Source organism: Xyrauchen texanus, chromosome 31 (assembly GCF_025860055.1).
Source record: "Xyrauchen texanus isolate HMW12.3.18 chromosome 31, RBS_HiC_50CHRs, whole genome shotgun sequence".
In the NCBI taxonomy this organism is placed as follows: Eukaryota; Metazoa; Chordata; class Actinopteri; order Cypriniformes; family Catostomidae; genus Xyrauchen; species Xyrauchen texanus.
Window position 1 is genome coordinate 7982174 of NC_068306.1, and position 15844 is coordinate 7998017.

Below are 15844 nucleotides of genomic sequence, written 5' to 3' on the forward strand. Positions count from 1 at the left end.
TGATATGATAGGTGTGGGTGAGAAACAGCTCAATAATTTAATCCTTTTTTAACTATGTATTCTTCTCCCTGCTCATTCAATCTCCATTTTAATTTTCACATTCTTCTTCTTGAGATTTTGGTGATTCAAAATCTTCATGCATATTGGGCAGGGAGACGAATCTCTATCAAAAAGTTACTTAAATATGTGCTTGTTTCTCACCCACACCTATTATATCACTTCAGAAGACATATATTTAACCACTGGAGTCGTATGAAAAACTTTTATTTTGCATTTATGTGCTTTTTGGAGTGTCAACATTTTGGCACCCATCCACTTTCATTGTGTGACCCTACAGAGCTGAAATAGTCTCCTAGAAATCTTCATTTGTGTTCAGCTGAAGAAAGTAAGTCATACAAATCTGGGATGGCATGAGAGTGAATAAATGATGAGAGAATTTAAATTTTTTGGTGAACTGTTCTTTTAACTCTGTATGATTATTCAGTTAGCTGCATTTTATTATTAGCACTTAGTGTCGTCTTTTTCACCAATCAGATGAATTCAGTGGCCCATTACAATCAGCTGAGACCCACTTATGTAGGTGATTTCAATAGTTGCTTAAGACTTGTTTTGAAGCAGTTATTCGGAAGTAAAACCTATCCATCTGGGATCTATCTTAGTAAGAGGAATGCACACTTCCTCTTGTGGGACTGAGGTCAGCAGGGTCAAAGCAGCTGCCCATCAAACTCCTTTCCACAAAGACAACAACAATTATTTCAATCTTAAAGTCTGGTCTATTTACAGTGTGTGTATATGGGTGCTTTTTAAAACTTCCCAACACAAACATTTTGGTTTCACTCTGATTGGGAAAACTTATTGCTCATCTTTAGGGTTGGTGATTTGTTCAAAACCTAATTATCAGTAATACATTTGACTCCAGGTTCAGAAGCGATATTACAGGTGTGTGTGAGAAACAGATCAATATTTAAGTTCAATATTTGTCTCCACTTTCACAAAGTGTGTGTGTGTGTGTGTGTGTGTGTGTGTGTGTGTGTGTAAGAGAGAAAGAGAGAGGCAGCACGAGAACAAGAGAAAGTATGTTACCGTCTCAGTTGTATAACTGGGAGGATGGATTGGCCAACACTTCATCACTTACCTCAACAATGTCTACTTGACCAAAAGGAGAGAAAGAAATTTTAAGATGTAGACAGACACTTTAAAGTAGTAAATGCATGCAGACATTTGGAGAACACATTACAAGAAATTGGGGGTGTTAAAGGGTTAGTTCACCCAAAAATTAAAATTATACCATAATTTACTCACCCTCAAGCCATCCCAGGTGTATATGACTTTCTTCTTTCAGCCAAACACAATCGGAGTTATATTAAAATATATCCTGCTCTTCCAAGCTTTATAATGGGAGTGAATGGTACCTTAGATTTTGAAGCCCAAAAAAGCGCATCCATCCATCAAAAAAGTAATCTATATGGCTCCAGGGGGTTAATAAAGGCCTTCTGAAGTGAAGCAATGCATTTGTAAGAAAAATGTCCATATTTATCAATTTATAAACTATAATCACTAGCTTCCGGTAATGGCCGTCCACGCGTTCACAACAGAGTTGAGTTCCAGCTTGTGAAGTGATGAATGCGGAAGCGCAGACGATAGACCAAAACAAAACGCCAGTCACGAATTTGAAGACAACAAAGAGTATTTTTTAAAGAGGATTTCTATATAAGAGAAGAGGAGATTGAGTTGTTTGCCCAGCCCTATTTGTTTGAACCAGAGTACACTGACCAGGAACTCCGGGAGATGGAGGAGGCTGCAGCGGCAGCACAAACAAAAGAATCTGATAGACGGAGAGTTGATGGAGAGTACAGGAAACATGGTGGTGCTCGTGTAAGAAATGCGAGGTAATGCCAACAGAGGCTGAGAGTGTTTGCTGCCATGAATGGACGATTGTAATGACTCGATAGACACACAAACGCACCACTTTAAGACTAATAGAAATCTACAGTATAGCTAAAACAACTCAGTATTTTTCGCCATTTTCCTTTGCTGTAAACAACACTCACATCTGCTTTCGTCACTTCTCACAGGAGCTTATGATACGCCTGCATCATACACCGGAACTCGACTCTCTTGTGAACGCTACCGGAAGCCAGTGATTATAGTTTAAAGTTATAAATATGGATATTTTTTATTACAAAAACGCATCACAAGGCCTTTATTAACCTCCTGGAGCCGTATGGGTTACTTTTTTGATGGATTGATGCGCTATTTTGGGCTTCAAAATCTAAGGTACCATTCACTCCCATTATAAAGCTTGCTGATGATGAAATTTGCGTCATGCATTCTTTGAGCTTACTACTGAAGTATACTCTTGCCTGTAGGGTTCCCCCACCTCAAAACTCCTACTGTAACAAGTGATTATAAATTATGAAACACAGTAAATAGGAAATTTATCAACTTTACCCCTGATCTAAACCCAACTCTAAACCTAACCGTCAGTGAAGTGAAAATGCATATTTACAATGAAAATGCAGCCTTCAAACATGCTATCAATATCGCTATTGGGAAATGCATTCACACAAGTTGATGCAAAAATGTCTGATGAGGGATGGCACTTGTCAGTAATCTGGCAGAATGGGGTTGATCTCTGGGTACATGAACTTTCGGAAGCAACATGTCGAATTCCTTTGTGATCATATTGTTTTATCTAGTTGGAGTAAATGCATACTGTTTATATTTGAGCCCATAAACACTTTTCTTACTCTTCTCCTCTCTTAAACCCACACACTTGCACATTTAGGAGTGCGTCCAAGAATAATGGTGTAGGGGGTAATCTAGAGTAATCCTACTTTATTGGCTGTTACAGCTGTGATGCAGGTCTGCTTGCCCTGATAGATTCTGGGTGACATCTAGCCTGACCTGGCATTACGGCAAGTCATTTACACACACTCACACTGAGTAACTAACACATGCTCATGTATGTAGCCATCTTAACAAGGACTTCTTCTTGGCTTCTATTGTTGGTAAATTAAACTCATTACAATTACTACAGACTAACCCTAACAAAGACCCCAACACTAGAATAAAACATGCAGTATTTTTAGAACTGAGTAAAGGCATTATTTAAAAAATTGGTGCCTAATATATAGCTAATATTCATTTTAGTGGCCGACTGGTATGTGTTTTTAATGGCGGATTCTTACACTTTTACCATCTTGAAAATGTGATTACATTTTTGCTTTTTTTTCCCAGGATGCTTCAGTGCTTTTAAACTGCACACCTCTGTACTCATCTGTCTAAAGAAAGTGGAGCTCAATAATCAGACCTGCTTTCTTTCTCTCGAGGGCAGCATTGACATTCACTGCCTAAGAAAAATATACTTTTTTTTTTTGCATATTTGGTTTGTGACCTAGAATGAATACAGAACCTCAGATTTTAGTTATTAATTTTGCATTATAATTTAACTTTCTTTTTATTTCCAGGTTTGTATTAGATTTTGACCCTCAGATTGTCAATGAGAGCTAGTGCAGAATCTGAAAAAATCTTTCTAATTAATTTGACATCAAAACTTATTTATTTATTTTTTTTTACCCAGAACTTGCATGCTTTAAAGTAGATTTTGAATCTCTTTGGAAAACGATAAATAAAGATTTTAAATGCACTTAAAAGTATTTGGATTGGTGCGCGCACCTGTCACTCAAGTTCATCGTGACTCGTGCTTTAGTGTACGAGTTAATCTGCAACATCTTCACTGTGTGCAACTGAGATGACACGAGCAACTAGCAACTCGTGTAACCACAACTCACAATGCGATGATACTGGTAAGTATTGCGCTTAAACATATCAGACATTATTATTTTATCTATTTGAAAAGATTGTGCACGCGCGTTGATTCTTTCAAGTTGTGCATCATTATTCATTCAGTGCTCACTTTAAACGAATAATACTAGGGCTTGTAACATCTTGTTTTATTATTGTTACAGAATAATACAACATGTCAAGACTCAAATGGTCCAGGTCGTCTCGCTTTGGTTAACAAGAGCGACACGGTCTTCTGCTATCTGATATGAAGGTTCTTGGAAAGGCGTGCCCTCTCGGTTCTATATGAACCTGAAAACTCATCGCCATGCAGCAGTCAGACACCGGACTCTGATTCTCACGGCGCCCCGAGAGGCGTGAGAACTCGCGTCCACCACCCTCGCCGTGAACTTCAGCGCTTTGCGCAAACGGGACAACTGGCGAGCATTTACGCGCAGAGGTGAGGCGCAGCGGAGGTGCGCTGCATGCAATGAACATGCATAGCCGTGCATGCATACTCTCAACCGACTAATTAACCTTTTTTTTTTCTTCATAGTATTATGTAATGATGTTATGCCACAGGATTGGACGCCGCTGCAAGTTCCTCATTTCATGTGACATGATCTAAGATTAGCGAGCAGAGTCCAGACCTGTGAAAACAGATCGCAAATCAATCACCATGGGAGAGCATTTGAGTAACCGTGACTGCAGTAACCTGAGCGTGTTAAACTGGGGGCAGGTGAGGCGTCTAGACGCCATTCTGACCGAATCCATCCCCATTCACGGCAAATGGAACTTCCCAACGTTGGAAATGAAGCCTCGGGATATAGTCAAGGTGGTGCGGAGTCGCATGGAAGAGCGCAAGATCCACGTCCGAGAGGTCCGGCTCAACGGTTCCGCGGCCAGCCATGTTCTGCACGAGGATAGCGGATTGGGCTACAAGGACCTGGACCTCATATTTTGCGCTGATCTAAAAGGAGAAGTTGAGTTTCAGACCGTCAAGGATATTGTTCTCGATTCCCTCTTAGATTTCTTGCCTGAAGGCGTGAATAAAGAGAAAATAACTGCGGTGACATTAAAGGTAAGCCTTCAATTATGGATATTTAGCATATAACTTCACCTCAGTTACTTTCCTTTGCTTGCAATAGTGTTTAAAGATCTGCAAGGCTTAAGGTTCGAATCCTGCATGGGTTGATTCATCAACTGTTACCACTGTGCCCTTGAGCAAGATAACTTCAGGTTATGACATTAGGGTTGTCTGTCTTAAGTGTGGTGTCACTAAATGACATACTTATAATTGAAAGAATTCCATAAGTTGGGAAACTCCATGGCATCCCGTCATTTGAAATTTACAAGACCTAGACATGCCCTAGAAAGTGTGTATTAGATTTAATATGCAATAAGATAAGCACACTGGTAGTAAAAATGTTGGTTTCTACTACAAAGAGGATTTCTCTAAACCAATTTAGGGCGGATACGCTTTCACCTGCCTCTACTTCGGTGTATGCAAAGCAGACAGCATTTTCATGTGTGCAAATTAGGCAGATATCATCCAAAACTGCAACTTTTATGGCTATAGTCATGTCATGCCTTTTTTGGATATGCAAAGTGACTTTACAAGAAATTATGGCGGAATTATTTATGTGTAATCTACTATTGAGGAATTGTTTAATACAGTGCTTAATATAGAAATATTAGATGTATTTATCTTTCAACATAGCTACATTTTTTTACTGGTCTTTTCCACATTACTGCCAATCTCCAACCTCCTCCAAATCCCTCTTGCTTTCTCTTTCCTCAGGAAGCATATGTGCAGAAGATGGTGAAAGTATGCAATGACTCGGACCGCTGGAGTTTAATCTCGCTCTCCAATAACAGCGGCAAGAACGTTGAGTTGAAGTTCGTGGATTCCCTGCGGCGTCAGTTCGAGTTCAGTGTGGATTCCTTCCAGATCCGCCTGGACTCCCTCCTCCTCTTCTACGAGTGCTCGGAGAACCCAATGGCCGAGACGTTCCACCCCTCTATCGTTGGCGAGAGCGTTTACGGCGACTTCAGCGTCGCTTTGGACCACCTGCAGCGTAAATTGATCTGTACGCGAAATCCCGAAGAGATCCGTGGTGGCGGGTTGTTGAAATACTGCCACCTGTTGGTACGAGGTTTCCACGCGGCTTCTGAAACCGAGATGAAGCTTCTTGAACGATACATGTGCTCGCGGTTTTTCATCGACTTTTCAGACTTGACGGAACAAAGGCGCAAATTAGAGTCATATCTGCAGAATCACTTTGTAGGACTTGAGGACCGAAAATACGAGTATTTGACCACGCTGCATAGCGTCGTCAATGAAAGTACGGTGTGCCTGATGGGACATGAAAGACGACAGACTCTGAGCCTCATCACCATGTTGGCAGTACGCGTTCTGGCGGAGCAGAATGTGATACCCAATGTAGCCAATGTTACTTGCTATTACCAGCCTGCGCCGTACATTGCGGACGGCAACTTTAGTAATTACTATATTGCTCAGGTGCAGCCAATCTATGCTTGCCAGCCCACCCACACCTTTTTGCCATGGTTGCCCTGCAACTGAGCATTCTTATTATACTATCTCTTAGTTTTAAAACGATTTGTGGACTACCTGTTGCTGGAAGAAGGCAATTCCTTAAGAAGTGTGCATTTGTGTTGTTGACGAAAACCCTGGAAAACTAAGACTTTGTCGATAAGTCAATGCCAGCTTGTTGCATGGAGAAGCTACCAGTGTACCGGATGAGGTCACTTGGATCTGTTCCCATGGGGCTGCACGTTTAGGCATTACATGGCACCGTTCCAGGCCTAAAGAAGCAAAACACTGGCTTAGCAACGTTGAAACACACCAACTCTAGACTCTTACAAAAAGCATCTAATCAATGCAAGGACACAAGAACGACAGTGTCTTTGTACATGTTCGCATTTATATGTGTGTGGTACCCATACTTGGTGACTCGAAGAGATTAAACCTGCAAATTTTGTTGAAAGGGTTGATAGATTAGCAAGCAAAGAATGTTTTTTAAAGGTCATTATTCATGTTATCATACTGAAAAGAACTGAAATCAATGGACTGGACACTTTTTCTCAAGCCAAGGATATTCTTATAGGTACCAGATACCCAAAAAAGATGTACCATGATCTTATTCAATCGAGTGCCTTAAATTGAAAAATGAAAGTCAAGACATATTTGTTTGGTTTATGAGTGCTGAACTATATTTGATCTTCACAGTGTACATCAGCAACTTCTGATAAAGTAACGGTCAGTTTAATCACGGAAGATTGCATATACCCTTGTGTTTCAGGGGGTACTGTAGACATCTCAGATGTCTGCAACACATATTTCTAGTTATATGTTAATTTGATGCCCAAATTATGAGAACTAGAGTGTTTATACTGTATTTAAGTGTTAAGAAGGAGATCTGTTTCCTTGCAAGGCTCCGGCAAGAGTTGTATATCTGAGCGTGTGTACGTTTTTCACAGCTTCTTGTCTCATTTGAACTGACCTTAATGTACTGGTGGATTAGTGCTGGCTTAGCTCAGATTAAAATGTCCAGGGGCAATGGCATTACATCTAAAGCAGAGGAGTAAAACAGGTTGGCTCTAAACAGGAAGAGAATTAATAAAAGTTGTTGAAGTCCAAATTGTTGTTGTTACATCCACGTTACATCCTGACATCTAATTATCACACAGCCACCAAATCCAGAGATTATACCTTTGGCACTTCTGACCTACATAACCTAAGGAATTAAGACCAGCATAGACACAGCGCTAAGAACCAGAGGAGAAGGTGCACCAAAGATATTCTTTTTCTTGATATTCCTCAAGATTGTGAAGCGACAATACATGATGTTATGACAGAATCCCTCATATTATTTTAAGATGCTGCTCTTTAATAGCTCAGGAGATTTCATTGAAGTATCATCTTCATCTCAGATGTTTCTCCTGTAAATGAGACCATTGTTGACATGCAGTGAGAGTATAGAGCTATAAGATTAATGTGGAGCCCATAACTAAATGGTCTGCACTTATATAGCGCCTTTTTAACGTTATCGGTATTCAAAGCGCTTTACACTGTGACTCATTCACCCATTCACACACACATTCATACACCAATGGTGGCAGAGCTGCTATGTAAGGTGCTAGCCTGCCATTGGGACCAACTTGGGGTTCAGTGTCTAACTAATTTGGTCTTGAAGGAATTTGATGCGAAAAGTATACTTTATATGGCAGATTTGGTATCTTGGCAAATCTGAGATCTGTTTTTGTGACGTTCTTGAGATCCCTTCGGAGCCTCTAGAGGAGATACATGTGAGATTATTAGATCTTTTTCTCTCAAGAGAGTCATCTGAGAAGCAGGACACTTAAGCAAAGGTCTCCATTCGCTCTACATATACTCTCATTTGCTGGTCGGAATAATCAGCTGAGATAAAGAGAACATATCTGTGATTTTTCCTTGTTGTAAATGTTGTAAGTTTCCCCCAAACTGATCATAAATAGACAGACACTCCTCTCACACACTCACTCACTCATATGTAATCGTATCTCTTATTTTTCTACTGATTAATTCTTCTATTTTTGTACATTGTGATGCTAAGGTCACGGTTAGGACATTATTCTCATGCTGTGAAGAGTACAGTTGTTTTTTATGAGTCGAAAGAAAACTCAACCGATCATTAGTGCAGTAAAGTCGCAAAAAATATAGTGTAATGGAGTTGTTATGGCATCCAGCAAAAGCGTGGTATACGGTTGGGTGCTCACACAAGTGTGAATGTGTTGTCTCTGTCTGTTATGTTTGCTTTATCTTCTAAATTAAATTGGCATGTGAATTCAGATGTGGAATACTGAGCTCACTGAACTGACGGTCTTGCAATGCATCATGTATTTCAAACACGAATGACTCATTAAATGGGGATTTCAAACATCTAAATGGCTCAATCAAATATCATGTTTTTGTTTTGACCTATAGGATTTGTTTTTACTCAATATGACCCTGGTCTTTCATTTTTGGCCCAAAGATGATCTGTTCCTCTTTTGTGGTTTCAACAAGACCAATCGCTGCCAAAGCTACACAGTATGATATTCTTATGTTTAATGATATGCCATGCCGAATAGACCAGTAAGCTGTTATGTAGACTTTTTGGTCCACCAGATTCACTGTAAAGACAATGCAGGTTTACCAAACCTTAATAAACCTTTTTCCAGAGTTCTGGGTTGTGGAACATGTAAGTAAATGACTGCAGGGTAAACCTCTATAGCGGTGGATAGGAGGCCACAGCAAATATGGCCTCCTAACATTGTCAGATCCCATTTGCACCCCGGTGCAAATGTTTATACATGCAATTTACACTCCAGTGCAAATAGTGGCAGATATTATCTGCACCCAAACCCTGGTGCAGATAGTGTGAGATACTAAATGCACTCTGGTGCAGATAGTGTCAGATACTATCTGCACCCATATTTAAATACTAACATACAGGTTATGGGCATCACTGCAGTGTGTTTATTTAGAGTCCCACATACCCACTACATTAACCCCTAACCCTAAACCTAACTCTAACATTACCTTAGAAAAAATAACCTTGGTTGTATTACATTAAGCAAAGTTTCACCATGGTATTTTGTTGTAAATTTACAGTAACCACAAAATTAGCCATAGTTACTATATTACCACCATATTTCTGTAGTAACACCATGGTTAATTGCATTAAAACTCCAGCAGCGAAAGAAAAATTTAATTCACTTTTATTTTTTTACTAGTTTTTGCTTGTTGAAATAAGATTTGTGTTTGAAAATAAAAAGTTGTGAAGTACTTATAAATAATGTAGCGCCATTAAATCTTAATCTAACATTTTTTATCCCCACCACAAACCTAAATTGTTTAGGGGGCCCTAAAATAGTTTTGTGCCCGAGACCCAACATTTGCTGCTATGCCCTTGCTTAGGGGTTGTCGGAAGGTAAGTTTTGCAAGTGAACACAATAGCTATGTTGGTCCACCATCTAGACCAGCACCAAACCTGCATTAATCAGCATGTCATTGGGAGTGGTGGTGGCGTAGTAGCTAAAGTACAGGGCTGTTAATCAGAAGGTCGCTGGTTCGAACCCCACGGCCATCACCATTGTGTCCTTGTGCAAGGCACTTAACTTCAGGTTGCTCCGGGGGGATTGTCCCTGTAATAAAGGCTCTGTAAGTCGCTTTGGATAAAAGCGTCTGCCAAATGCATAAATGTAAATTTCAGCAGGGAATTAAAGCCTTGATTTTACAAGTGCACAGCAATGACAATGTTAAGAAACAAAAGGCAGATTGTTGTTGAAATAACTGAATTGTTAGCCACTTGTACACTTGCCAGCTGGGCAGATTATGAGACCAGCTAAGACCAGTAAACCACCTTTGGCTGGTTTAAGATGTTTTTCAATACATCATCATTGGCTCAAATAACCACCAATCAACCTGTTTGGCCATTTCTATTTGTAATCTTGTTGTGTATAATGTACTTTGGCAACTCTATGTGCCTCAACAGGCCTGTAACTGTTGATTATGCAGCCCACAGTGCAAGTAGATTTATTACAGTCTGCGTCATGTTGGCGTAGACAGGATATCGCTCCAGCTGTCCCTAACTCTCCCTCATTTACTTTCTCCCCTTTATACTCAGTCATTAGACATCGATGCCATAGGACCTTAGACCTAGGTACAAGTCTTTTGGAAATGTATTCTCTGACTTTTGATTTATCATACTTAGATAAAGACACTCCAGGCTAAGTCTCTCACACTCTAAGTCTCTCGCTTTTAATCTTCCCACCACTGTCCCAGTTTCCATTGGAAGCAGTGCAAAATGATGCCTTTAATGGCTCCTATAGTGTTAGTTCACAGACCAATGGAAATTTGAGCTTTTATAAAAATGTTTAATTAATTATCAGTTTTGGACAACAAACTCACAAGTGTTTTTTCTCACAAGTTACCCCAATAGAAGTCCAAAAGCTTCATAAACTGCTACAATTTCAGTTAGGCTTTGACATTTCTTGGGTTTGTGTTCAAATGAAGTTATTGCATGATTCTAAAAACATTGTGCTGTCATTGACAAATCGAAGATAATTTATCTCACGATAGGCCTTGAAGCTTGGAAATATAGAAGACATGGACTGTTCCTGACCCAGCATGACCTCATTCAGACAAAGTATTAATATTCCATCTGCTTATGTTGGAAAGCAAAATTTGCACTTAAAGGAGCTCTGTAACCTAATACAGTTGATCTTATGAAGCAAGAAAAGAGTCATTTATCAAAGAAATGCTGCTTGTTGTTGCTATAGTTCATATAGCTCAACGGAAAAGTCACCTTGGATCTACACAAATGCATAAATGTAAATGGTGAGTGCAAGCTTTGCTTAACGTAGCGTTGGGAGCTAACTGAACTAATTCCTGCAGCCATGGGAACTTCCATAGATTAGCATCCATGCTTTTGAGTATGTGCGCTAGCTTAGCTTGCCCTCAGTACCTGAGTGGACAATAAATTGGGTCTGAAGGCATGTTATTGATAGGGGGCTTGGCAGGGCTTACGTTATCCTCTCGTTAAGCGGCACTTCGAATATACTATATTTAGCGCTACATGAGAGGGATATTAACCCATCTCCCCTAATCTGATTAAACGCTAAATAGTCATGTGCTCAACAGTCTAGGGTAGTCATAGCCCTTGGGTTTATGAGCATTGTAATGTAACACATAAGCCCGGATAAGAGCGCCCTCCATTACCAGTTTAGTGTGCCCTACATTTTGTCGAGACAGAGATGTGGATAAACTGACACAGAGAGAGTGTAAAAATAAGAAGAGAAAGAACGTAAAAGGTAATTTGAGGAAGAAACGTTCTTTGTCACTCAAGTTTCTGCCTCATTCTCAAGCCTCCAGACAAAGCACACAAAAGCTTGTTCTACTAAGTTGAGATGTTGTACATTTCTCACACCGACCTAGCCTTAAGCTAACCATGTGACATGCTAATTAATCTGACGATTTGTGTTTTACTTATTCATTTGTGCCATTTGTATGCAGTTCCTCTTGCTAAGCGATTCAAAACTTTCAAAGCACTTCTTGTTCTATTTTGAGAAAGTTGAAACCAACACTCTCACCGTTTCCTTTTGTTCATGCTGGAGTGCCTACTTGTGACAAAAGTGATGTATTGCACGCTGAATGAGCCGTTAAAAAAATACAGTACCTCAGCTGTTTTGCAACATAGCAACTCATGAAGAGATAAATAGTTTTCCAAATCAAATCCTTCTGCATGAATGAAGGCCCAATGGTTACGTCAAATGGCTTTGTATTTGCGAATCTGGTGCATGTCGATCATGGTTAACAGAACTGGTTTTCAACCAGTTTTCAAAGGCATCTAAGCTTAGAACTGAATCTACCTTAAGTGCTAATAAACAAGGTTTATTCCTGTTTTAGTTTTGGGATTATGGTTTGTATTTTTAATTTTGGATGAAAACAGACACAGAGATTAATATGACAGTGTGAACCAAAAATTGGTCTGGGAGAATCGTCATTGGGTACTTTTCCCTATGAAACATTATCAATTTGGCAATGAATCCAATCCAATATGTCTGCAATCCAAATGGGCAGAATTTGGATTTCTAGAGAAGTATGTGGTTATGTCTTTGGTTTACAGGGTGGGAGCAAGTTGGATCATGTTGTTTATTAGTCATAAAATATTCTTTTAAACTTGGACCTTCATTTCTTTTTTGTTTGGTTTAACAACCAAATAAATAAATGTGACACATTGAATGGATTTCATGTGACTCTTGCAACAAGAAAATATGTTTTGTTTTATTACTTCATACTGTATTATTTTTGCATACATATTCTATCATTGAGCTGGACAACAGTGTTTGGTCTAACTCAATTTCGCACATAGTTGTGTTTCGAAATGTGTCAAAAATCAATTCGTAATGTGACGCAAATATGCTCTGCATTCTCAGTGTTGTCACAATGGATGTTGTAGTGGGCACTGGCGCACTCAGCATCTTCCTCTACAGTCAGTTTTCTCTTTCAGTTCAACTTCTGTCATGGCAGAATGACAGCTGGAAAATAATCCTTATGCAAAACATACTTTACACAAATTAGTTTACGCAGATGCAAGCACATGACCAACGCCTTGCCAACGCTCAGTCCAATTTTGCATAACTGTGGCATTGACAAACTCAAATGGGCGACAGTGATACCTTCAAAAGTGTGTGCAATTAGACCGGATGTGTTATTATTCAATATTATCTTCAAACAGTTGCAATGCCATGATAGTAGATGACTTGAAAGAGAAAAATCACAGAAGAAGCAGACAGTTCCCATTAATGTCTGCTATAGCACCCCTTACTGTAACGCTGAGAATGCAATGCGTACTTGCGTTGTGCTATGAATTGCGGTCTGACACATTTTCAAACGCAACAATGCACACAATCAAGCTTGCGTAGCTAGATGCGTCTGCATTCACGTACTTGCGTTTTGGCCTTAACACAAAAATGCACGTTGAACAAGTTTTGCACTGTGTTGGCCAGGTTTTTGCATCTGAATTTGTTTTCTTGTGTAGAATATGTTACTGGCAAAACCATGACATATCTTGCTGTACTATTACATGTTTACTCGACTGTCCTGTGTAGCACATTTCCATGTATGGGAAAAATATTGAATAAGTTATATTTTTAGAAAAACAATCTGTCGGTGATGTAAACCATGAAAACTAGGCATTCTGGCATTGGTTTGCTTACATTGAGAGTTTATTCGGTCCATGACCTTCAGCTCTCACTGGATCGCTTGGCAGTCGAGTGTGAAGCGGGATGAGGATTAGCACATTTAAATCTGAGGCCATGGTTCTCAACAGGAAACCGATGGAGTGCGTACTCCGGGTAGGGAAGGAGGTATTGCCCCAAGTGAAGGAGTTCAAGTACCTCGGGGTCTTGTTCATGAGTGAGGGGACAATGGAGCGAGAGGTTGGCTGGAGAATCGGGGCAGCGGGGCGGTATTGCACTCGCTCTATCGCACCATTGTCATGAAAAAAGAGCTGAGCCGGAAGGCAAAGCTCTCGATCAACCGGTCAATTTTCATTCCTACCCTCACCTATGGTCATGAAGGCTGGGTCATGACCGAAAGAACTAGGTCGCGAGTACAAGCGGCCAAAATGGGCTTCCTCAGAAGGGTGGCGGGCTTCTCCCATAGAGATAGGGTGAGGAGCTCGGAGTAGAAAGGAGTCAGTTGAGGTGGTTTGGGCATCTGGTAAGGATGCCCCCTGGGCGCCTCCCTAGGGAGGTGTTTCAGGCATGTCAAGCTGGGAGGAGGCCTCAGAGAAGACCCAGGATTAGGTGGAGAGATTACATCTCCACACTGGCCTGGGAATGCCTCGGGGTCCCCCAGTCAGAGCTGGTTAATGTGGCTCGGGATAGGGAAGTTTGGGGCCCCCTGCTGGAGCTGCTGCCCCCGTGACCAGACTTCGGATAAGCGGTTGAAGATGGATGGATGGAGTGTTTATTCTTTGGTCCCTTTCTTTTTAACAGACCGGTTGCTTTTCGAATTTCTTTCTGCATGAGACAGTGACCTCTGACTGGCTGGGGCCTTGCCGGTTGAATTCTCATCAGGCCAATGAAGAATCTTCCAGACAAGGATATCACTGTTTGCCTGAGAGCTAGAAAGAGAGAGCGAGGGGGAGAGGAAAAGAGGGTCAGTAGGGTTTCAGAAAATCAAAAGCCCTTGAGCCAGCAACGATGAGCCTGCAATCTACAGTTTAAAGCTCCAAATGTTTTTGCTGTCATACAAACATACTGTCCAAGGCCTATTTCTGTATTCTGTATGCATAGAATATCTGGATGACCTGCTGGAAGTATAGTTATGAGCTAGTATTCCCTTTCAAACATAGTACCACATAGCACATAGTGTTTAAGCATTAATAAACAGTAAGCCCATGATTTCTCTGCATTTTAGTCAAACTCAAGCATTTTTGAGCATCTGTGGACATTTACATTTATGCATTTATCCAAAGTGACTTACAGTGCAATTATTACAGGGACAATCCCCCTGGAACAACCTTGAGCCTTGCTCAAGGACACAATGGGGTTAGAACCAGCAACCATCTGATTAACAGCCCTGTGCTTTAGCCACTACGCCACCACCACTCCTCCACAGTGCACATGAATCGAGTTGCAAGCAATGCACCGTGGCATGGAAACATTGTGCACAGTGTGCTATTTTACTGTTTGCTTCTATTATTTATCTTTTGTCTAAACAGCTAATCTTTGTACTTAATGTGGATTTTTAGTTCTCACCATTAGTGTGATTTGTATGAAAAATTATCAGTTCCATGCATGTCAAGGGACATATTTAAAGCCAAAACATACTTTACATAAGTATGTGAATACAGGGCCAAGGATTTGGTCAACACATTACCAAAACCCCTGAGTTAATGTGGTGGTAACAAACCTCACTGAGGTTTCCAGGCAATAGAATTACCTTCAAAAGTTAGTGCCATTAAACTGGATGTGTAATTATTCAGGTAAGTTGCTATAAATGTATAGACTTTAACTGAAATACTCAGCAATATTCTCTTTACGCTGTTGCTCCACTAGGACAGTTTTTGACTTAAAAGAGAACACTCATTGTAGAAGTGGACAGTTCAAACTAATATCTGCTATAGCGCCCCTTGTGGCAATGTTGAGAATGCAAAAAATACTTAAGTTATGAATCAAGCTTGTGCAGTTAGAAGTGTCTGCGTTCACGTACTTGTGTTGAGTATTTTTCGAGCTTTAGGATGCATCTTTGCAAGTAGGTATAGCTGCAGGCCGGAGATCTCCAAATGGGGGCGGAATCTCCTAAATGGTGTGTGGTTTCTCCAAAAGTGGCCTTGGCTACTCCAAAAAGGGGTTGCGCCAACCTCAAAAGGGGGCAACACCTCCACAGATGGTTAGGGAAAGGGTTAGGTTAGGGGCACCCTATATCTTTGCTGGAGATTTGGAGCTCCCACCCCCTTTTGGAGAAGTGCCTGCAGCTATACCCCTCCTTCTTTGGGCTGTT

General features: G+C 40.5%; 1 protein-coding gene across 3 annotated transcripts; it reads left to right on the plus strand.

Moving 5' to 3' along the window:
- Window positions 1–3718: 3718 nt before the first annotated feature.
- Window positions 3719–9011, plus strand: LOC127624834 (terminal nucleotidyltransferase 5A-like). 3 transcript variants are annotated; one of them, XM_052099787.1, is made up of 4 exons: window positions 3719–3809; window positions 3972–4262; window positions 4343–4867; window positions 5588–9011. In XM_052099787.1, exons 3-4 carry the CDS (start codon window positions 4466–4468, stop codon window positions 6368–6370), a joined length of 1185 nt encoding a protein of 394 aa, XP_051955747.1. In that variant the 5' UTR covers window positions 3719–3809; window positions 3972–4262; window positions 4343–4465; the 3' UTR covers window positions 6371–9011. The 3 variants fall into 3 exon arrangements, with proteins under 3 accessions (XP_051955747.1, XP_051955746.1, XP_051955748.1); XM_052099786.1 differs by having other exon boundaries at window positions 3972–4246; XM_052099788.1 differs by having other exon boundaries at window positions 3972–4246; window positions 4369–4867.
- Window positions 9012–15844: the final 6833 nt, after the last annotated feature.

What these genes read in the sequence shown, in the direction of transcription:
- LOC127624834 (XM_052099787.1), top strand. Translation starts at nt 4,466, where the DNA reads ATGGGAGAGCATTTGAGTAACCGTGACTGCAGTAACCTGAGCGTGTTA. An exon ending in TAACTGCGGTGACATTAAAG is followed by an intron (nt 4,868 to 5,587) that starts GTAAGCCTTCAA and finishes CTCTTTCCTCAG; the next exon opens with GAAGCATATGTGCAGAAGAT.